Source organism: Eptesicus fuscus, chromosome 4, assembly GCF_027574615.1.
Source record: "Eptesicus fuscus isolate TK198812 chromosome 4, DD_ASM_mEF_20220401, whole genome shotgun sequence".
Taxonomy (NCBI): domain Eukaryota; kingdom Metazoa; phylum Chordata; class Mammalia; order Chiroptera; family Vespertilionidae; genus Eptesicus; species Eptesicus fuscus.
In genome coordinates, this window is record NC_072476.1 from 101,430,089 (window position 1) to 101,453,220 (window position 23,132).

General features: G+C 42.0%; 1 protein-coding gene across 1 annotated transcript in view; it reads left to right on the top strand.

Annotated features, from left to right (window-relative positions):
• The window catches only part of SEMA5A (semaphorin 5A), a 246,985-nt gene that overhangs the window by 216,710 nt on the left and 7,143 nt on the right, over nt 1–23,132 (top strand). The window contains exons 15-19 of the mRNA XM_008151651.3: nt 9,551–9,776; nt 13,036–13,254; nt 19,584–19,754; nt 21,249–21,404; nt 22,787–22,834. Coding sequence (XP_008149873.2) covers nt 9,551–9,776; nt 13,036–13,254; nt 19,584–19,754; nt 21,249–21,404; nt 22,787–22,834 — 820 coding nt within the window. The remainder of the gene's footprint in view (nt 1–9,550; nt 9,777–13,035; nt 13,255–19,583; nt 19,755–21,248; nt 21,405–22,786; nt 22,835–23,132) is intronic.

Sequence of the window (23,132 nt, forward strand, 5' to 3'; positions counted from 1 at the left end):
CTTCTGATGTGTGGACCCCACTGGCGCCTGTTTGACTGTGGAAGTACTGGGAGGTGTGATGCTGGTGGAGCACCTGCTATGTGAAGACCAGCAAGTGTCCAGGGCCTGGCCAGAAAGAGAAAAATGAAACGTTGGCAGCCGCTGTCTGCAGAAACCTCACGGTGTGTGAGGGAGCTCCTGTGCAAACCAGTCATTGCAGAGCTGCATCCTTCCTCTGTGACTGTCCAGGGCCCAGTGGTGGCACCCTGGAGGAGGCAGAGTTTCCAGGTAAATTTAGGAGAAAGCTGGCATGTTGCAGGAAAGGCAACAGCAGCAACGACATAGAGGCCTGAAGCCACAGCATGTAACTGTGGGTCTTCAAGACAGTGTTGAGTGGCTGGGACACAGGCTATGAGGTGGGAGGGGTTGAGACAGAGCCGTTGATCTGATTTTCTGAGTTATCTGGGGAGCTGAGCACTTTCTGTTCCACTCTGCCAGTAGCATGAGCCACAGAAATGCAATTAGGAGCACTGATTAGCCCAGGGTTTCTCTAGATGGGCACCATGACTGCCATTCATGACGGCCTTCTCGAGTACCATTTTGTTATAATTTTGTGGAATTGTATCTTTTTTATATAATTATGTAGTAAATATTTTAAATTTATACTCAGGCTTCTAGCTGTTGGTATTGTTCCTGCCTGCCCGGGTAAACTCCTGTTTGAACAAACCTCACGTCTACTCCCCTGACTGTAATGTTCTGTCTGATTGTGGGTAGAGTGTTTCATGGTGTAATAAAGACAAAGAAACTCTATTACTGAGGGACGGTCTAAAGAAGAAAACTACTTTTTTTTTTTTATCACACTATAAGAGAAAACTTAGATGTCTGCAGTCACCCTTATATCACTTATTGCTTTATTTTATAGACTAATATTTGTAAGAAAATAAAGCAATTTAGAAATACTTGAGTCATATTTTAGAAGAGCAGGCACTTTTACTCAGCCACCTTATGGAATTTTTTGCCCAAATGAATAGAAATGGAGGCAGAGAGCAGTCAATACTCTTGCTTAAATTTTGCCATGTGTCCAGAAGAGAAAAATGAATTTTAATGTTGTCCACAGTACAGAATTCTAAGTATTTCAACTGGGATACTTTCTGTAGGCCTGAAAGATGGCTTTGAATAAGAAACACCCTTACCTTGTTGAAGAAGAGAAGCAACTTTCTAGAACATGAGCTGTGTGGCTGCATTTGTTGGTTTAGATAACCTTAATATATAAATTACCAAGTGACGTCTATCATGTGTTCATGTTTTCATGTAGAGAAGTGCATTTATATGGTGATAGTAGTGGGAAAGAAAATTTGTACAGTTAAAAACTAAGGAATGGCCCTGGCCAGTGTGACTTATGTGGTTGAGCGTTGTCTCGTGCACCAAAGAGTCTCTGGTTTGATTCACGGTCAAGGCACATGCAAGGTTGCAGGCTACATCCCAGATGGGGGCTTGGCAGGGGGCAGCTAATTCATTTTTCTCTCACATTTATGTGTCTCTCTCTTCTGCTCCCTTCCTCTCTGTCTAAAATCAATAAAAACTTATTTAAAAAAAACAAACAAATGAAACAAAAAAACCCTAAGGAATGGATATAACAGCATGCATTTGTGACCAAACTAAGAAGTTTACCCACTTCATTATTTAACCACCATTGTATATTTTAGGAATTTACAGCAGAACTAGAGGCCTGATGCACAAAATTCATGCAAGAGTAGGTCTTCCTTCTCCCGTCTGCCAGCAATCAGCTTCCCTCTGGCACCCGGGACCCAGGACTCGGGCTTCCCTCGCAGCCCTGGCTTCGTCCCGAAGGTCATCCGGAAGGCCATCTGATCTAATTAGCATATTACGCTTTTATTATTATAGATGATTTTCTGATCATATTTAAGTAGATGAAAATTCATAATGTAGCTCAGTCTTTAAACATTGATTTAGGCATTTCTTTTTTTTTTATAGGAAACTTCTGGATAAACTGTGTTATGTCATTGCCATATGTTAAGTACATTAAAACCTAGAAATGTTTAACTTATGTTTGATTCCAACATTTTGAATATTTTAATTCTACTGCAGACCTCATTTATGGGAAAGCAGCCATTGAGGGTGGGAGGTGTAAGTGCAGGAAATGCAGAATTTATTCTTCTATTATTATTTATTTATTACTAGAGGCCCAGTGCATGGAATTCATGCATGGTGGGGGGGGGAGGGGGTGTCCCTCAGCCAAGCTTGCAATCTCTCCAATCCGAGACACCTCGGGGGATGTCCAACTGCTGGTTTAGGCCCGATCCCCTAGTCAGACATCCCTCTCACAATCCAGGACCACTGGCTCCTAACTGCTCACCTGCCTGCCTGATCGCCCCTAACCACTCTGCCTGCCAGCCTAATTGCCCCTAACTGCCTCTGCCTCAGCCCTGCCACCATGGCTTTGTATGGAAGGACGTCCGGAAGGTCTCTAGAAGGTCTCCTGGTCTAATTAGCATATTAGTCTTTTATTAGTATAGATTGTATTCTTTGCCATACAAACAACTGTAAGCCTACTTTTGCCCCTCCCTGAGTTATGCTGGCAGCCAGGAGCAGGGCCAAGTTCAGAAAGCAGGTGAGCGACAGGGATTCTACTGTTCATCTTTGTGACAAAGACATTGATGGCGTCATGATGCCTGACTGTTCTCTTTGATACTTGCTCTAATAAATTTAATCTATTTTCTGGACTATCACATAGATGAAAGTAGAAAGAGGACCAAAGAAAGTAGCAGAGTTTTGGCCCAAACTTAGGTTAAGAAACGCACAATTCAAGCAGATGCAAAAAATGTGTTTAGGCTGTGGAGAAAAAAAATTCTAATGCATCAGTAGCATTGTTAGTAATAAGTGAATTAAATTATAACCCCAAGATATTAATAAGCCATAAAATTAAATTCAGAGAGAATGTTATAAATCTTAGAAATAAATCCATCCATATCAGTCATAAAAATTACTTGTTATGATGTTTTCACTTCATTTAGACAGAGTATTCGCTTTTGTGATAGTTTATTTGAGAAGGATCATGTGAAAATCATTATATATTTATATGACTGAGTTGAGATGCTGATTCTTTGAAGAAAGGACAAAGCCTTTATCCTTAGGTTAGAAACACATCTCTTTTATTGGGAGATTGGGGGCTTCTGGGTAAAGTTTCACCCAGCTTTTAGAGACAAGCCAATAGAATAATGACAGCAGACAGGGAACCCCAACCGGGCCACACCTTGGAATTAACGCTGACTATTAATGTGGCCACAAGTTCTAAGCAGACTACCTTCATACTTTACTCTTTTCATTAGGGTTATTGCAGGGACCCTGTGCATACATTTGGAACATAGATAAAATTGGGGCACAGGCACTTTTAACTGTATTAATATAAAAAACAAAGATGAATAGTCAACTAATTTGACAACGTATATTTTAACCAGCGGGACTTTTATTTCCTGTGATCAAGACTTTAAACTTTTTCTAAGGTGGCTAAGGTTGCACTAGGGCTTTTGTTTTGTTTTCTGCTAACAATGACATTCTACTATTAGGGCATAGATCATTTTACTAGAATAGGTTAGTCAGGCAACTAAATTGGTGGGCGCATCCCACCTTCAGTGCTGTGATCGAGGCAGACGATGCACCTTGGTGTGAAAGTGGTCTTTCAGACAGAGAATCCCAGGGGAGTGACTCATGAGATTGGCCACAGTGCCAGTTACTATGCCCTTTTATTGAAGGTCAAGCCCCTCAGACATCTTAACTCCCTTAACACATAGTTGGTATGGGACTGCTGGCACTTTCATGTTTCCCTTGAGCTTCATGTGCTTATTTTCATCATTAATATTTAAGATCCCTTGAAGAGGTATAGGTTCTTCAACAATGATTATTGAAAAATGGATAAATGACTGAGTGGATGGATGGATAGATCATATGATGTTTCCATTTTCATAACTGTTGTTAATTGAAAATGTCATTTGGGCAATATTACTTTGACTTTAATTTCAAAAATATAAATGTTTAAATTAAAATATTTAGGTCAATACCCCTAAGTTCTGGCAGGAAACATTTATGAGGGAATAGGAATATAATTATACAATTTGAATTATAAAACGGGGGTCGTTTATAGATCTTTTTTTAAGAGTAACATAATTTCCCACAGTAAATTGGCCCAAAGAAGAGCAAAAAGTACAATTCCTTATGAAAGATGTTGATAAAACACACATGTTTTTCATTTCCCAGATCCATTAAATGGGATCCCAGCTTAGAGAGCCAAGAAAATACCCAAGAGTTCCAAATATTTCCCTACTGGTGAAATGAAATGACAGAAGGACTTTGACCTTAGCAATGAATTTTCCAAATACATCTTACATGATATCGGAATTTTAGATTAAATAAATATTCTTACTGCTATCTTTTAGGGCATGAAATCTTAACTAATTATTTAAGGAATATGAACTGATTAAAAAGTCAGTTTCATATAAACTCAGATAAGAGCAAATTTAGAAGATAATTTTCCACCAAATGATCACATTATAGAGGGAAAGAAATGATATACATGGAAACTTGGATACTTATGTTACCAGTTGGATAAATCCATTCTCCTGTGTGTAACCCTGCTAGGGTAATTATGGCTTCTTATGACCATCTGAATTTTTTTGGACAGAGGTTGCTATTGACCAAACTTTGGAGAAGTCCTAATATTTTTGTGTTCTGTACCCCGTCTTTGTTTCCAGACCTCTTTGCACACCAACAATGCCCTGAATACCAAACTCTCTGATAATCACTATAAATGCATTATCTGGTTTAACACTCCCAAATCATCATGATGTGTGTCTTTCTATGACCACTTATCAATCAGAAATATGAGACACTAGATAATGGACATGAAGGGAGTAGACCCCCTGGACAGACCTGGTGGGCTACCTTGGTTATCACATAAGGGCACAAACGTGGACGTGATCAGAGAGTTTCACAGTAAAAACTTAGGAATAAGCTCAAAGGTGGAATCACTGGAGAAGAAAGACTAATGAAGTGCCAGCCCCCTAGGCCTCATCCACTCCCTGGAAAACCACCACCAGCAGCCCTGAAGAAGGCTTATTTTAGAGGACTTCCCCATTAGAACATGGGCATCTCAATGGGCTAAGGACATAGAGCATATGACATGGGCTAAGGATTTTATGAACATAAGGCTCCATCTTCAGTCTTTCACGTCCTGGTTAGGTTTGGCAGAAGACAGGGATCTTCCACACAACCTCGGAACCACAGGACACACCCTCATTTTCAGTTTTGAGTCCGTGAAGTCGATTGTAAAATCAGTCACACAACAGAAAAATTGCTTTCACTTTTAGGGAGCTTGTTTGATTCCAGGTAGCATCCTCCTTGACAGCATTTACTAACATGCAATCTGCTCAGTTACTCAATTCTGGTTTTTCAAGAAGGTCTGAGAAAAGGGCTCAAGATCAGTTCATATCTTGCTTGCTTTGAAGAAACCCATTTATGCTTGTTGAACCCAAGGCCCCAGTCCTTCCTGACAACAGATGCTTTTTCCTGAAGCACACCATGAGCTGCCCAGAGACACACTTTAGGAAAAGCACTTTTATGGAATGAATAGAACACCACTTAGAGTCTGTTTATGCCCTTAAAGCAAAAGGCATATACCCAATATACTTCACACACACATAATGGACGGAAATCTAAAGCTTTAATGGAATTGGTGAAATTGAAACTCAAATTGATGGTCAACATGTATATTTTGTCACCGTTCTGCATAGCTGAATTAAAAAAAAATTCTGCATGGGAACAGGCATCTTGAATAAAGTATTAATTTTAACAACTAACCTCAACTTGGTCCATAACCTGTGGGACTCTCATCAACAACTTTCTATGTATTATTAATAGCAAGTAATGGTAATTTTAAAAATTAACTGAAATTTTCTCATACGAAATAATTGGAGGAATATCATAGCAGGAAGATAATGAGTTTCTATGAAAGAAAATTCCTGCAAATGGGAGATCAGACTAAGAGTCAGGACATAAGAAAATTCAACTTCATTTGAATCTTCTAATAAATTGAATCCTTGGAGTATTAGATGAAAAGCAGGGTCCCAGAATACGTTCCTTTTTATATATACAAACAAATATACATTTATATCAGTATGTATTAATATTCTAGCATCATGTAACAAAATTAGCATAAATTTAGTGGCTTAAAACAACACATTTATTTATTTGTTTGTTTGTTTATTTATTTTTATCATCTCACAGTTCCAAGGGTCACACGTCTGGGCCCATGTAACTGATTTCTCTGCTCTGTCTCATAGGCTGAAGTCAAAGTGTCCAGAGTTGCAAACTTCTCTGAAGCTCTGGGTTCTCTTGTCAGCTGATTGTTTAAAGAATTTAGTCCTTTGCAATTTTAGGACTGAGGTCCCTGCTTTCTTTAGGCTAGAGGTCACTGGAGCTCCTAGAAGTTGCCCTCAGGTGCCAGGCACGTGGCCCTCTCACAGTGTGGCAGCTACCTTCTCCCAAAGCCAGCAGGAGAATCGAGGGAATGGGCATGTCCATCAACCCAAAAGTTTCCTTGTTCCCTGTTGTCACCCCTCCCTCATGCACTGTGTGCTTCTCAGTCCCATGGAGCCGCTTCTCCGCTTTCTGACCCTTCATTAGTTTTCATTTTCCATAATTTTATATGCCCTTTCTTTATGTTGGATTCTTTCTCTCGGAATAATTATTTTCAGATTCTTCTGTGCTGTGCACATATCAACAGTTCATTTCTTTTATTGTCAAGTAGTGTTCTACTATTTGGATATAAGATGAAGTACTTAGCTATTTACCTGCTGATAGACAATATGGGTTGTTTCCAGTTTGGGGCTATTACAAATAAAGCTTTTAGGAGCATTCATGTACAAGTATTTGTATGGACATATACTTTCTTTTGTCTTGGGTAAATATCTGTGAGGGAAATGGCTCGATCATATGATAAGTGTGTTTGTAAGTTTTTAAGAAAATGTCAATAGATTTCAAAGGGCTTGTGTGATTTTACATCCCTACCAGCAGGGCAGGAGGGAGAGTTCCCGTTGCTCGGAAGCCCATCAGCACCTGACTGGCAAGTTTCTGGTTTCTTTGGTTTTGTTTTGTTTTAGCCATTAAAATATCTAATTTGTGGTGATTTACTTGTGGTTTTAGTTTACTGTTTTAAAAATTATCTCAGCATGTCATAATTTGATATTTTAAGTGAATGCATCATATGAAACCTCAAAAAGCAGTTGAAAAGAGAAATTCCCGTGTCTCATGTTAAAATATGTGCTATGAGGAGTTAATGAACAAAAGAACAGACTTTGTTATCAAGGGGGGTTCGGTCTAATGAGCCTGAATTGACCTTCTTTATCCTTGAGTGATGCCCATCGCTGGCACATGTAGCCCCTGCCATCATAAAATGATGTTGAACTTACTAATAAAGACCTGTATTTTTTAAGCAAGGGCCCATAAACAGCATATGCTTTAAGTCCATTTCAGCAAGGATCCTGGACACTGGCCCGGCCAGGTGGGCACAGAGTCAGGAAGGGGAGGACAGTGGCATATGGCATTTTCAATCTGGGGATGACAGTGCTGCTACGCCACCAGCCTGGGAGATCCCAGATGAGGTTTAAAGCATTCCTATCATGTGACTTCATTTCAAGTGAAATAGAGTGAGCTCACACGTGTCCTGTCTAGTTTCTCACACCATTGAGTTTATGGCCTGAATTGGGGCTATTTTTTCCTTCGGGAGGCAGCATCCAAAAGACGCCATGATCAAAAACGCTGTAAAAGGAGGAAAATGCAGTCGTCTGTCTTCTGGTGTGTGCTGTTGTGGACAGGAGCACACCTCGACAGGGTATTACATCAGAGACGCTGCGGTGATCACTTCACATACTTTCTGTTAAAAGCCTATGATGTCACCAACACAGAGAACTCTGGAGTATTGTCCCCTGTAAAAATAATTTTAAAAAAGATGGATTATGAGTGAAGAAATCTAGTTCTAATAATTAGAATAGTGACAAAATCATGACTTTAGTAGATGTCCAGGTAAAGCTGATGGTGTGGACACACATGGCTACTTTCTGTCATATTGGAAATTCACTAATAAAATATTAAAAATATTAAAGGGATATTTTTTTCTAACCAGAAACCTACAAAGACAATTCTTACTATGTCTGACGACATGACAGGGGTGAAGTAATGACATGCTCATAGACACTAGACAATTACCCCCCAAAACAGATGAGCCCTTAACTGGGATTGGAAGGGAACTGCACAAGAGACAGAAATCGATGGTGGTTTCAGCACTCAGGTGTGGATAGTGCTCCCCTGGTGCTAAGAGCAAACACTGCATTTTGACCTAACAAAGTGTAGCTTGACCATATGATGATGATGATGGAAGATGCAACTGCATCGGTGTTGAAGATGCAGGGAGGGAGGTGGGGAGTTAAGAGCTAACTCCTCGTTTTCCATAGTGCACAGTGAATGGACAGCGCCCGATGGAAAATTCTTGTTAGCTCTATGGGCTACATATCAAAATGCTTAACTAAAAATTGATGGGGGAAGGATGGAACAGTTCTCTGTTTTATAATACAGCTTAGAGAGCAGTTTATCTCCTATTTTATATGTATGTTTAACATGGACAAATATCATTTTAGAAGTGTGGCCATAATTGAGTGTGTCTTGTGTTGTGGGTTTTCCCTCTAATGAAACTTCCTTTGCTGTCAAATGGAGGAATCTCCGTGTTGTGCTCTATCCAAAGTCAAACCTCTTATATTTGGCCCTATTTTTGGGGATATAGAGTTTAAAATTTTTGCCAAATCACTATTTTAGTGCTTCGGATTGATCTTCATAATTGTAGTCTTAAATTCCAACCCCCCAGCACTCACTGTGCCAAACCTTCTGATGTCTCTGCTCAGCTCCCAGGACCTTCCAACCTGCGTACCAGGGAGAGACCTGGTAGTAAGGGAAGGGAGGAGAAACTGACAAGTGCCACTGAGGTATTAACCAGGGAAATCTGGTGAAAAATTGTTAGCAACTAAAGGTCGATATCATTTGGATACCTGTCAGTCTGTCACTTTGAATCTGTTATTCCAGAGCTTAAAATACCCGTTAATCACAAACTGAACATACTGTGGTTCACAAAACAGGTAATGGTTTCATCATGTGAACTTTAATCTTTTAGATAAAACAGCTAAATTTAACATCTGAATAATTAGCCTTTTGGTCACTTACTAAGGGAAAGGAAGATGAATTATGGGAATCACGATTTTTATTCACATACAATTATGTCCATTGTCTCATTTTCATTGTTGACGCAGGAGAAGTTGTGCAGATCCTTCAAAACAACAGAACATTCTTTTAAATGCCTAATTTAACAAAAATGGGTTTTAAACCTTGTAGAGTAGCTGAGGGGCATATTAAGATACGAAGTGTTAAGAGAGCCCTGTTTTTCACTGGAGAGACACCTGGCTCTATTTATGCTGTGTGCTGAGCACACCCCACGCCTTTTCTCTCCCAGGAGTACCAGCCTTGTAATACCAACCCCTGCCCTGAGCTGAAGAAGACCACGCCCTGGACACCCTGGACGCCTGTCAACATCTCTGACAACGGTGGCCACTATGAGCAACGATTTCGATACACGTGCAAAGCCCGCCTCCCTGATCCAAACTTGCTGGAAGTGGGAAGACAGAGAATTGAAATGCGGTACTGCTCCAGTGACGGAACCAGCGGCTGCTCCACAGATGGTGAGTGGGGACTCCTAGGGTCTGACCCTCTTCCATGGACAGGCATTTGATCTTTTCTCTACTTTCAGAGAAGAGCGAGGGGGTATTTTTTCTTTCAATGACTTAGGGTTTAGCAATCTTTCTAACAACACATTCCTCTAGAGCAGAGGAATGGCTGTACAGCAAATTGATAGTAAACAGCCTTACTATAAAAATGTAGTTACATATTGAGATGGTCCTGTGAATTCAACCTACAAAATAACACTATATTTATAGCAAGGCCACAGTAGTTTGTGGGAGATTTATTTAGTATCAGAAAATATTACAGAAGGGTCAGTGACCTTTCCACAATTCTTTTGGTACTAAAATTTGCAATAAGCTTTTATTTTATTTATCTCAAAATTGGACAAAGAAAACAGAAATCTCTCTCTCTCTCTCTCTCTCTCTCTCCATATATATATATATATATATATATATATATATATATATATATTAATATTTTTTTAAGTGTGTCTGACCAGCATGGCTCAGTGATTGAGCATCGACCTATGAATTAGGAGGGTTGTGGGCTCTTTTTCCAGTAGGGGACATGTAGGAGGCAACCGATCAATGATTCTCTCTCATCATTGATGTTTCTCTCTCTCTCCCTCTCTCTTCCTCTCTGAAATCAATAAAAATATATTAATAAAAGAATGCAGCACATGAGAACCCTTTAATAGTCTTTGAAATTGATTTGCCTCTTGTACTTGTATAAATCCCTTCAATGACATATTAGTAGCATGGGGTAAGCTCTGGGGTGGACCAGAAAATCCACCCTCTGCCTGGGCATTTCTGCATCGTTTTCCATCTCTTCTACCATTCTCATCTAATGTCACACAATCTGGCCAATTCTGAAAAGAAAACACGTGCCGATAGATGGGTCCTCACAGCATGGTTTGGTGAGAACAGCAATAGTAATAATATCTTGTACCCAACCATCTCCCCATATTTCCCAGCACATCTGTGTTTATAATTCTTAGTCTCCTAACATGAGTGTGATAGAGAAAGCACAGTCACTATCAAGGTCATTTTTACAGAAAGAGCTTTAGACTTGGTGGCTGGCCTTAAGGAACCACAGAGCTGGTGAGTCACCACCTTGGACGGATGCAAGTGGAATAAATTCTTGGAGGTGCAAGAAATCTCCCGCACTGCCCAAGGGAAGCTCTTAAGTGAGTGGCTGTGAGTGAGGGCCACCAGTGCACACGTCACAGAACCCCATGCCTCTTAGCGCTGCCAGCCTGGATGCTGGGAGGGCCATCAGCAGCCGCTTCTGTCATACAGCTTTGCTGACATTAACTGTCTAAGCTGATGACATAACTCTATCCTCACCTCAAACCATGCTGCTTAATGTTGTTCAGCAACCAACAAGCTTGCTTCTTGTTTCTTTGGAAAAAGAGAAGTCTGCTTTTGTAAAGAGTTTTGTGTGAATAAGTCCGCAATTTAAATAAAACAAATAAACACCATTCACTTATTCCCTTATTTCAGAGCTGGCTGTGAACTATCTTATTTATTAGGATACCAAAGTAAAAACAAAAAAAACAAAAAACACATAGAAAATGAGTAACAGTGTTTTTCTATACATTAATTTTATTCTCTTTTCTGGATATATATTTTGTTTTTCTTCTGTTCTCAGATACATACAAAACCAAAGCTAATGTTAATTTTAAATGCTAGTAATATAAACTAAGGAAAAATTTACTACACTATTATAAAGCACAGTCTATATTTCCTCCCAAAGTATCCCATGGGCATGGCTTAAAAAGACTTTATCTTTCTTGTATCTTAATGGCTTCAGGTTCTAAAGAGCATCCACACATTTTTGGTATTGATATCTTGGAAATACAAAATTGGACTTACTTGCCTCTGACCACACAAGATGAGGCTTAATTGTGAATAGTTGTCCTTTATTGATTAACCACAAAGTACTGGTTCGTCACAGCAAGACATTTCTAATCCATTTTCTCCAAAGAGCATCCTGCCTTGGTTTCTGATTTGGTTTTTAAATAAACAACAAAATTATTTCACAATGGATAGAAATGTTGGTGCATTTGCCTTCCACACTTAACCAGAACTTCGTGCATACTTAGAGAGTTTTTGGTCAAGCTGTATCATTCTGCCTACATTTGAGAAAATTACTGAATGTTTTCTAGTATTGTAAGTGGGTGGCATGTTCAGTTAAATGCACAGGAATTTTGACTGTGGCTAATTAAATGAGTTAAATGCAAAGTGCTCAGAGCAGACCTGACCCACAGTTTTCAGAGTCTGTTTCTAACAAGACAACTCCCCACCCTCATCCCCCACCATGATTGCTGCTGCTTCCGTGTCTACATTTGTTCTTGGGGAAGCACGTCTTGCTAGTAAGTGGGCTCTGAACTTCATGGGAGCATTTTGCTACAGGACAAGGTCATGCAGGCATGTGCTGGGTTCCGGGCAGTGAGCTCAGCCTCATTGCAGGGACCTGGAGCAGACATGTATCTCCATGGCCTGGGATGCAGATGCATGAACTCCACACCTTTCACCAGCCTTACTTCACTTGGCAAAGGTTAACAGGGGAAGGACCAGGTTTAAAAAATGTCTGAATCCGGTTCTGTTTTTACAGACCATATTCTTTAAAAAAATTTTAAAAATATATTTTATTGATTTTTTTTTTTTTTTTTTACAGAGAGGAAGGGAAAGGAATAGATAGTTAGAAACATCGATGAGAGAGAAACATTGATCAGCTGCCTCCTGCACACCTCCTACTGGGGATGTGCCCGCAATCCAGGTACATGCCCTTGACTGGAATCAAACCTGGGACCTTTTCAGTCCATAGGCCGACGCTCTATCCACTGAGCCAAACCAGTTAGGGCCAGACCATATTCTTGTTAGTGAGTCCAAGGGCAGTGTGTTGAGGAACTCCCAAGGGAAGTGAGAAACTTGTGTTTTCTTTGTAAAAAGTTTCTCAGAAAAACAAGTGAACTACAAATGCAAGGCCTAGAGCCTGTGTGAGGACTTTGCCACATTCACAAAGTGAGTTCTTATTTGCACCTGTGATCTAATAGCAACTGCAGAGAAAGTCACGTGAGTTATGGGAGGTTAGCACTCCACTGCTTCTTTTTTGATTTTGGGTTTTGAAGTGCAAAGTGTTCCGCTAAATTTGAGGGTGTGGTTACAGAAACAAAGCAGGCCGCAGGTACACAATGAAAGTTAGTTTAGACTCTGGTCACTTCAAGAACTGACACCTTACCCTTTCCCTTGGCAGGTCTCTCTGGGGATTTCATGCGTGCCGGGAGATACTCTGCCCACACCGTCAACGGGGCCTGGTCAGCCTGGACGTCATGGTCACAGTGTAGCCGCGACTGTAGCAGGGGCATTCGGAACCGGAAGCGCGTTTGCAACAACCCTGAGCCCAAGTACGGGGGTATGCCCTGCCTGGGCCCGTCCCTGGAATACCAGGAGTGCAACATTTTGCCTTGCCCAGGTGAGTGGATTGAGGAATCTGAAAAAAATCAAGGGCCTTGGAAGACCTTCTGATGTAGGGGAGGCTCAACCGGCTTTCCTGGCTTTATGTATATACTAGAGGCCCGATGCACGAAGATTCGTGCAAGAATGGCCTTCTTTCCCCTGGCTGCTGGCACCGCCTTCGCTCCAGCCCGGAGCCACCTTTCCGCCTTCCCATGCTGCCCAGAGGCCCAGAGCTGCTGGGGCGGTGCAGAATGCCGCTCAGCGCCTGCGTATGCAAATTAACCCACTATCTTTGTTGGGTTAATTTGCATACTCACTCCTGATTGGCTGGTGGGTGGCACGAAGGTACAGTCAATTTGCATCTTTCTCTTTTATTAGTGTAGATATGAGAGAGAAAGAGAAGTGCATATTTTGGAGATATTAAGGGTTCAGTTCCAAACCACTGCAAAGAAGCAAATAATGCAATAAATCAATTCACATGCATTTTTTGTTTTCCCAGTGCATATAAAAGTTATGTTTACATTATGCTTTAGTCTATTAAGTGAGCAATAGCAGTACGTCTAAAAAAACATTGTACGTATGTTAATTAAAAAAGACTTCATTGCTTAAGAATGCTAACCATCATCTGAGCCTTCAGCAAGTTGTAATCTTGCTGGTGGAGGGTCTTGCCTTCAACTAATCCCAATAAAGCAAAGTACAATGAAATGAGGTATGCCTGCATATACAGACATACACATACAAATATATAAACCACAGATTATATCTCCCAACAGCATTGGCATAAAATCAAATAGAACCTAGGCTGCATTATATTCATGTATTTCTTCAATTTACAAGAAACGGAAACATCCTCATGAGCACCTGTGAGCATGGTCGGCCCTAGGCACCGTGCCTGCTGGAGAAGTCAGCCCTACTGCCATGGGCAGGAGAGAGGCTCCTGTCCTTGAAAGTGGGGCCTGGCCCCCACCCAGGCTCTGATGGGCCTGGCCTTGAACTGGCTGCTGTTCACCACAGATTCCTGTTCTAGGTAATAGTTATCAAGGGTGACCCACCAAGATGCCTTGGTCAGCAGGAGTCCACTTTTTCCACACTCTTCTCTCTTGGAAGCTGACAGAAGCTGTGTGTCTGGGTCTTCCTCCTGAGACCTGGCTTTTCACTTCTTGGAATTCCCAAAGAAGCGCCGAGTGCATCAAATGAGCTAAAAGAGGCCCAGGAGCCTCTGTCTTCCTGGACAGGGCCTTGTCTGCACACACAGCCCCACAGGCTCCTCTGCCTTGTCTGCCCTCTCCTGCTGCAGCTCTGGGCGGGGCCCTGTCACATGCATCTCTTCCCCTGACCTTCCCACAGAGAGAGGATGTCTCGCCTGATACCTCAGGCCATCCCCAAGTGCTGTTCTGCAGTGTGTGCTGCCTCTGACTCGGTCAGAGTGAAAGCCCCAGGAGGGCAGGGGCTGTGGTGAGGGTATCACTCACTCACTGCAGTGTCCTCCTTCCCAGCATGGGCCTGACACACACCAGGAATGCCGACCAGTCACTGTTGAAGGAGGGAAAACAAGCAGTTGGTTCTTTATCTTCCTTTCTTCAGTCAATCAGCAAACATTTTTGGATAGCCTACTATGCACTAGTCACAGGGTAAGAAAGGTGCAGTGAGATGGTGCAGGTCAGAAGGAACCTACAGTTCAGCAAGGAGGCATCCTGTGAATAATGCCAGCCCTGTATGGTCACCAGCTATTGGGCTGCATATATTGGATATAGATGCAGTGGTTACATCAGCTAAAGATCCGCTGAGCTGGAATCATGGCCACTGCCCTAAGCAGGCTGCCCCTGAGCTGAGTCTGGAGGGAGTTGGACAAACAGACAAACTGAGATGGGAATGGGGCAGGGGGCCATTCCAAACACCAGATGCAGTGTTTTTAAAGATACAGAAGCTTGAAAGTATAGCATCTCTTTCAGTAGGTATAAGCAACTTGCTGAGTTCTTTGAACAAGAAACTGGGTTGAAGCCATACATTTGGAGGATGGGTAGATGGACTGATGGATGATGGTAAAATGGTGAGTGGATGGATGGTTGGATGGATAGATAGATGGATGGATGGATGGATGGATGGATGGATGGATGAATGGATGGATGATGGATGGGTGAATGGATGAATGGATGGATGGATGGATGGGTAGATAGATGATGGATGGATGAATGGTTAATGGACGGATGGATGGATAATTGAATTAATAGTTGGATGTTTAGATGGATAGTGGACTATGGATGATGAATAGATGGATGATGAATGGATGGATGTATAAATATGTACATTAAACTAAAAATACACAGTTCCCAACTTTGTAGCTGAGGCTCTCAGTAATGTCCCTGCTCGTGCAGCAGCTCTGCTCCTCCTGGGCTGTCTTTGCCTAATTTCTCCAGCCTCAGGAGACTTCAGACCATCCAGCCTTCCCAGCCAAGTGATGCTGAGGGGCTGGGAAAGGTCACAGAGCCAGGATTTTCTCACAGCCCCAGCACTGAGAGTGGAGGATTCCACCCCCAGGGCTGGGAGGGAGATCATGGGCGGCATCATTAGATTAGGGTCGGTGCTGTAACTGAGCTGGCAGGGTGACGTGGGAATGTCAGGCTCACTCCATGTCCTCTTGCCTCCCAGGCTCCAGACATGAGTCCTCATTGATGTCAGCAGAGCGGGCAGACTCTCCAGATTCCAGGATGCTGCCTTGTCCTTGAGAGCAGGCTCAGTGCCCATGTCACAGATATCCATGAGCATGGTCTGGTGGCTGTGTTTATTTTAGTTTATTTGATGGTCAAGACGGTATCATGTATATATAACCTTAATGTCTTGAAATAGCTGTGTCTTCATTTTCTTTCTGAAAGCCAAGATTCCATAGAGGGTTTTGAAAATATTCAGAGTTGCCCTCTTCAATTCCCACTTGGGTGTGGGTGGATTCGAGGGGCTGAGTTGGGCAAATGTCAATTCTCTCTCCCACCTCCTAGAAAATTCCTTGAACACATGAAACATGTAACTCATCAAGGAGGGGTCGAAGCCTTCAGGGCTCTGAGTGCAGAGCTGCTCAGCCATGAGGAGGTCCAGTTACAAGGCTATTTTTACCTAATTCCAAACACTCTCCTCCTTATGAATTTACTCTCTTTTAGCCCCATTTGGTCCATGGTACACATGTGCAAATGGCCACTGTATTTTATTGAAAAGCAAGCTTTCTTATTATGATTAAGTTTGAAAATAAATCTAAGCAAACTAGGTGAGTGTAAAATATCTTTTAAATTTGATCTCCAGTTCTAATGTGCATGACAAATTGCAACACGGTAAAATTATTTTTTTCAACTTCTTGTGGGTTGATCCCTCTAGTACCTTCACCTACATAATTTACCTGCAACCGTGAGAAATAGTTTGGTGTTTCTCCTCTCCTTTTCTCCTGTCCCTGTTTGATTCAGAACTCTGGCTTCCAAACCTTGGCAGACCAAGGTAGAGACTACAGGTATTTCTTTTTACCAAGTAGTGGTCAAATTCGAATAACATAGATCCTTTTGTCTTTTTTTTTTATGAAAGCAGAAAGTATAAGTGAGAAAGAATGGAGTGATAGTCTCACACAGGGCCGGACTCTTTGAATCAAACTCTGTTAACAACACAGTGTTGTTAGCGCTAGCACAGTCTTGCACAGCAGATTCATGCTGCATGACTAAGACCTCATACCGTTGAACAGCAACTCTTCATTTCCCTGCCCCCATCTCCTGGCAACCTCCATTCTACTCTTCTTCCATGAGTGACGATTTCAGATTTCACATATAAGTGGAACCATGCAGTATTTGTCTTTCTTTGGCTTATTTCGCTATCATAACGTCCTCCAGATTCATCCATGTTGTGGAATATAACAGGATTTCTTTGGTTTTTAAAGGAATATCACATTGTACATATATACAACAGTTTTATTTTTCCATTCATCTGTCAATGGACATTTATGTTGTTCCCACATGTGGGCTATTGTGGAGAATGCTACAAGGAACATGGAAGTGCAGATATCGTTCTGAGATCCTTATTTCCTTATGTTTATATATATACCCAGGATTATTGGATCATATGGTAGTTTAATTTTTTTAAAAATATATTTTATTGATTTTTCACAGAGAGGAAGAGAGAGAGATAGAGAGTTAGAAACATTGATGATAGAGAAACATCCATCAGCTGCCTCTTGCACACTCCCTACTGGGGATGTGCCCGCAACCAAGGTACATGCCCTTGACCGGAATCGAACCTGGGACCTTTCAGTCCACAGGCCGACGCTCTATCCACTGAGCCAAACTGGTTTCGGCGGTAGTTTAATTTTTTAATTTTAATTTTTTTAGGAACCACCATACTGTTATTCATAGCACCAATTTACATTTGCACCAACTGGGTACAAGGGTTCCAATTTGTCCACATCCTTTCCAACACTATTGTCTACTGTTATCTGTTATTTTTTGACAATAGCCATCCTGACAGATGTGCGGTGATATCTCCTTATGGTTTTGATTTGTATTTTCTCATCTATTAATAATGTTTGACATCTTTTCATATACCTAGTGGCCATTGATCTGCAGGTTCACTATGCAATAGCAAAGTCAAGGATCGTCAGACCACACGGTTGCTCTAAGTCCAGTTCCAGCGCCCATCTGGATGAGGCATTGAAACTGAGCCCCAGACAGCCTTGTGTACATTCAAACATCTGCGCTCTGTGACACCTGCTGTTCTGAGGCACTCTGAATTATGTGTGCCTTAGTGTGGGGTGTGTACACATACCCACTTGAGACCAAGCTTCAGCTCAGTTTACAGTGAGAATAGACATGGCAGTGGGTGTTTGAAAAGTTTAAGGTTCTAGGCAAATCTCTGCCTGCCTTCCTTTTCTGGTATTATAACCAATGTCAGATATTCATTCTCACTTTCTGACATGCTTATTGCCTATTAGGGAAAATGTTGAATTCTTCAAGTCTGGATAAAAATCACAAAATTCCCAGTTACATGTCAAAGATTTTTTTTCTGTTTTTACTTTTTTTGCAAATTAAAATATCATCATAAACATGATGCTTCTGCTTATATGTCCCAAAACTGCTTTATTTTTATCTATGCCTATATCTAAAGAGACATATTATGTTATAAAAAAAGATGTATTAATTCACCATGGGTGTATTCAAATATAAACTAGGTCATTCTACCTAAAATAGCCTTATATCTTTAACGATTTTGGCATTCCCTTTCTTTTTTGCTTCTGTTTTATTTTATGAAGGATGTGGTGAAAATAAAACATGATACTATCTACATATTGTAAAAGCAAATCTGTCATCAGCTTTTTTATGCAGTTTGCTGTGGTTATGATTGCTTTTGCTAATTGGAGTCTAATGACATTTTGACAAAGTCCTGCAGCTTTGCTCTGGGACTCAATAAAACAGGGCAGGTCTGGCTGACAAGAGGGCAGATCAGCAAGGAGTTAGACAAATGGCAGGTCATATCTGACAATGTCAGACAGAAGCCAGCGTGAGGTCTCAGTTTAACAAGCAGGAGGGAGTGCTGAGAGCCAGATGGGTCGACTGACCCAGTGCTCAGGAGGCCCCTCCACAGCTATCAGGAGCCCAGCCTGGAGAAAACAGGAGAATGGCTCGGGGTCACGGGCAGGCATGGCAGTGGTTCATCAGGAACCAGTTCTGCCTAATGTCCGAGTTACAAAACTCGCCTTCATATTCAACCTGAAGTCCGGCTGCAGGTAGCAGGCCCTCTCTTTAGTCCTTCACATAAACACACCGTCCAGTCTGCACGGTATGGACTTCATTTGGTTGTTGGTGTCTGCATCTATGGAGCATCCCTGCAGTTCTTCCTCACAGGACCTGTTACCCTTTCTTTATCCCTCTGTCCTGGAGCAAATCGTAATCCCATTGGTAAGGAAGGCTGTGACTGGAACTGCCTGTCCTTGGCTATAAGTCTCCTCTGGCCAACTCGACTGAGTGGTTAGCAAAGGCGAGAGCAAGTTAGGGCGTCACATAAATCACAGCTGAATGTGGTTCAAGGTTATTCCCAGGGATGGGGATTTTCTGTTGCATACACTGTACTCCTCTGTCATCCTCACGCTTACATGTTATGTTTAGAGCTATTTCCTGAAGGGACAAATCAGAGGAACCGAAAATATGAAGGGAGGAATGTTAAAAACAGGTTCCCTCAAATAGGAAGAACCCCCCTAACACCCTACTGTGGGTGGTCAAGTGGCTTCTCGGATATGGTCCTGCCTGCACACTCTATGTGCAGCCTCATCCGTTTGGTCAGCTTTGCATTTTAGAAGCAACCTGACTTTGTGTCTTTTTCCAGTGGATGGCGTGTGGTCTTGCTGGTCCTCCTGGTCAAAATGCTCAGCAACGTGTGGCGGTGGACACTACATGAGGACCCGCTCCTGCACAAACCCAGCGCCAGCCTACGGCGGAGACATCTGCCTGGGGCTGCACACGGAGGAGGCGCTCTGCAACACGCAGCCCTGCCCCGGTGAGTGGTGGGACGTTGGGACAAACGTGGCCCTCTCCTTGACTTAGAAATGATGAATTGATGATGCCACATCATCGGTACTGAAAGAGGAGAACACTTCCACCCATCTGCCACCCTGCCTCCTTGGAAGTGACTTCATAACACATGTTCTGCAATAAAATGGTTCTCAACCTGGCATAGCTTCAGAATGAGTAGCCGAAACGGGTTATGACAAAAAGCCTTTGCAAAATATTTCATTAATCTCAGCTAATGAAATCTGAGATCGTGTGGTTGGGAATCGGGGTGGGGAGCATGGAGGTACCGAGCTCTGAGGCTGGCTGACACTGGTGCCCACTGGATAAGCGACCCAGTCTCCCCATCAGGAATTAGCTTCACCTTCTGACATGGAATGACTTGGAATGAAGATGAGACCTAACTTTGACATTGAAACAGTTTTACTTTTTTTTTTTTTTTTTTATAAATTGCTCTTGCATTTCTTTCTAGAAGGTTCCATGTGTATTGAAAAGTGCCTAAAAACCTAATTCTTATAGTCATTCTGAAAACTTGACACATTTCTAAGGGAAAATTGTACCCTTTACATGGATCTCACTTCCTATTGGGTCAAGGCACAATTTTGATTTCCAAACTCTCTGAACTACAAAGATAATGCTTGCTTTTAAAAAGAGGGGGAAAGCAAACTACGTAGAAAAACACTTTTATGTTGATTAATATTTCATAAATAATATTAAGAGTTCATTTTTGTAACCTCCTTACTTCAAATATGAGTGTTTTTCTGCCACACATCTGCAGGCTTGGGCAAATGTAACACATCCTGGCAACTCTTACACCTCAGGGTGAAGGGTCCTGTTATCACTCAACTCTTGGCCTTCACCCAAGACTTGTGCATTGATCTTAGGAGCAAACACGGGACAAGATGAATTCTGCTTCAAATATAGCCTGACTTTGGGATATTGATTCTGCAGAATTGTTTTTTATAAGAGAAGAGAATGCTTACATTGTAGATTTCTCAGGAACTCAGCAACCGGGCTATCTCGTAGATGCCCCTGTTTCTCTTGGCCAAGTGCTGAGGCCTGTGGGGGTCTCTCAGGAAAGCCTGTGAGGGCTGCTCTTAGCAGAGGAGCATTGCCCTGATGGAAACAGTGTCTGCCTTGATGATTTCTGTTCCCCTGCCACTGGCGGCCTGTGCACAGTTGGACATCAGTGATTAGCTTATTGAGCGTCTAATTCAATCACTTTAAAGCATTCAAATAATGTGGTTTCAGCAAATGTAATTCTAGCACATTATTTCAGGTCAGTGATATACCAGTTCTTTTATTCATGCACGTGTGTATTTTATCTACTGGACTTTTAAGAAGATAGTACATTTTAATTATATACAGGCCCATTAAAGCTGATAGGAGGGCATAAAGTCATATATGTAACATGACAGTGCTTCCACGGTGATTGATCTTAGTGCATCTTGCTGCCTCTTCTCCCCGCTTCTGGTCACTGCAGAGAGCTGGTCGGAGTGGTCAGACTGGTCGGAGTGTGATGTGTCTGGAGTCCAGGTCCGCGCCCGCCAATGCATCCTTCTGTTCCCCGTGGGCAGCCAGTGTTCTGGAAACACCACGGAGAGCCGGCCATGTATATTTGATTCCAATTTCATCCCAGGTAAGGGCAGAGTGTGAGCAAGATCACTGCCCACATTCAAAGTGGAAATGAGTCCTCGTTAGTCCACTGTCCTTTGAGGTCCCTTTTGGTGAAACAGATGATTCTGCCAACTCTTGTATTTTCAGGGTGATGAAAGTGTAGGTTTATAGATAGCTGCAAGTTTAGACTTAAATTTAGCCTATGCGTTTTAAGATTTTTCAACCATAGACATTTTTAAGCACAGTGTTATTTCTACAAGTTATTGACTATAACACATGTGGAAGATTTTGCCCCCAAAATGCAAGTGGCGCATTTGGTTATTTTAATTATTAGGTAAAATGTTTTGTCAATGCTTGTGTGCATGTGTTTGCACAGAGAGGAAGGACCATTTTCTTTATGAAAACTTAGTGTATTTGGGAAGGGGGAACCCATCATGGCTCTTATTTTGGAGAAGAGGGGACTGGCCCTCTTGCCTTTCCTATGTCAAATCTATGCCACTCTCTTTTCCGTGTCAAATCGAGTTGTTAGTGGTAGGTGGTCACCTGTCACCTATAGGTTTGGTGTATATACTGACATATCATTTCACACATGCCTACTGTGTGGGTTAGGACTGAGACATGGACCAAAGCAGAGACCAACCTCTTATAAGGCAATAATAGATGATAACTTATCTTCCTCCATTTATGGAAGAGATAATGTTTTAGAGAAAAGTATAAGCTTTAGCCTTGTAGGGAACTTCAGTCATGTGTGGTATAAAGCTGCAATGTTTATTGTTGTTTCCCTTTTTAATCATAGATATATTTTTAATTCTTGGTACCTAAGGAAAAACCAATGCGGAGAGAACAATGTTTCTGGCATCCTGAAATGGTGTTTCATTGTGCAGGTGGATTTCTCCTCACAATGGTGTCTCCCATTGTGGCATAGCGGAGCATCAATGGGCTCTGAACAGGGACTTATTGTTCTGGCCATTTCCTTGGAGCTCTGGTGGATCGGTCCCCTCTGTAGGGAATGTGCCAACCCTGCTTTGATGAAACAAAAGATCTGAGGCAGGAACACCACAGGCCAACACTGTGGGTTCCACAGCCGGCAGGATGCATTGTCACCGAAAATCCGCTCATTCTCTGGCCTCGTTTTGAAGCTAGTGCCCTGGCTATAGCTCAGGGGATCATTGCACTTTCTATCTGTGCTAATGAATCTCACCCCTTCCCAATCAAGGTGACCTGGACCAACTGCAGCTCAAGTTGGTTGAACAAAGAAACAAATATTATTTTTAAAAATCAGGCTTTTGGAACTTCGACTCACATAAAACTCAGTATCATTTGGGCATTTTGTAAATGAATCACTGATATGATATTTCTTCCCGATACCCTTTACACATTGTGATTGGATTTTTCTTTTTCCAGAAGTATCTGTGGCAAGATCCAGTAGCGTAGAAGAGAAAAGGTGTGGGGGTAAGTTCTTCCTTTTAACTATAGTCTAATTGATTTCTGATATTTTTCTGCTCTTTGGCCAAATGATGTTTCTATGTTTTTGCTGTTGGCAAAAAACAAAACAGACTGGAGAAACTCCTGGATCCCAAGCACCTTCTGCTTCGGCAGTATACATGCTGAGAGTCAGTGTTTGACCTCTGGATTAGTGGTTCTCAAGTGGGGTCCCCGGGTCAGCACCACCAGCATCACCTGGGACTTGAGAGAAATACAGATTCTCAGGCCCCACCTTGAGCTGCAGAATTAGAGCCTGTTTGAGTGG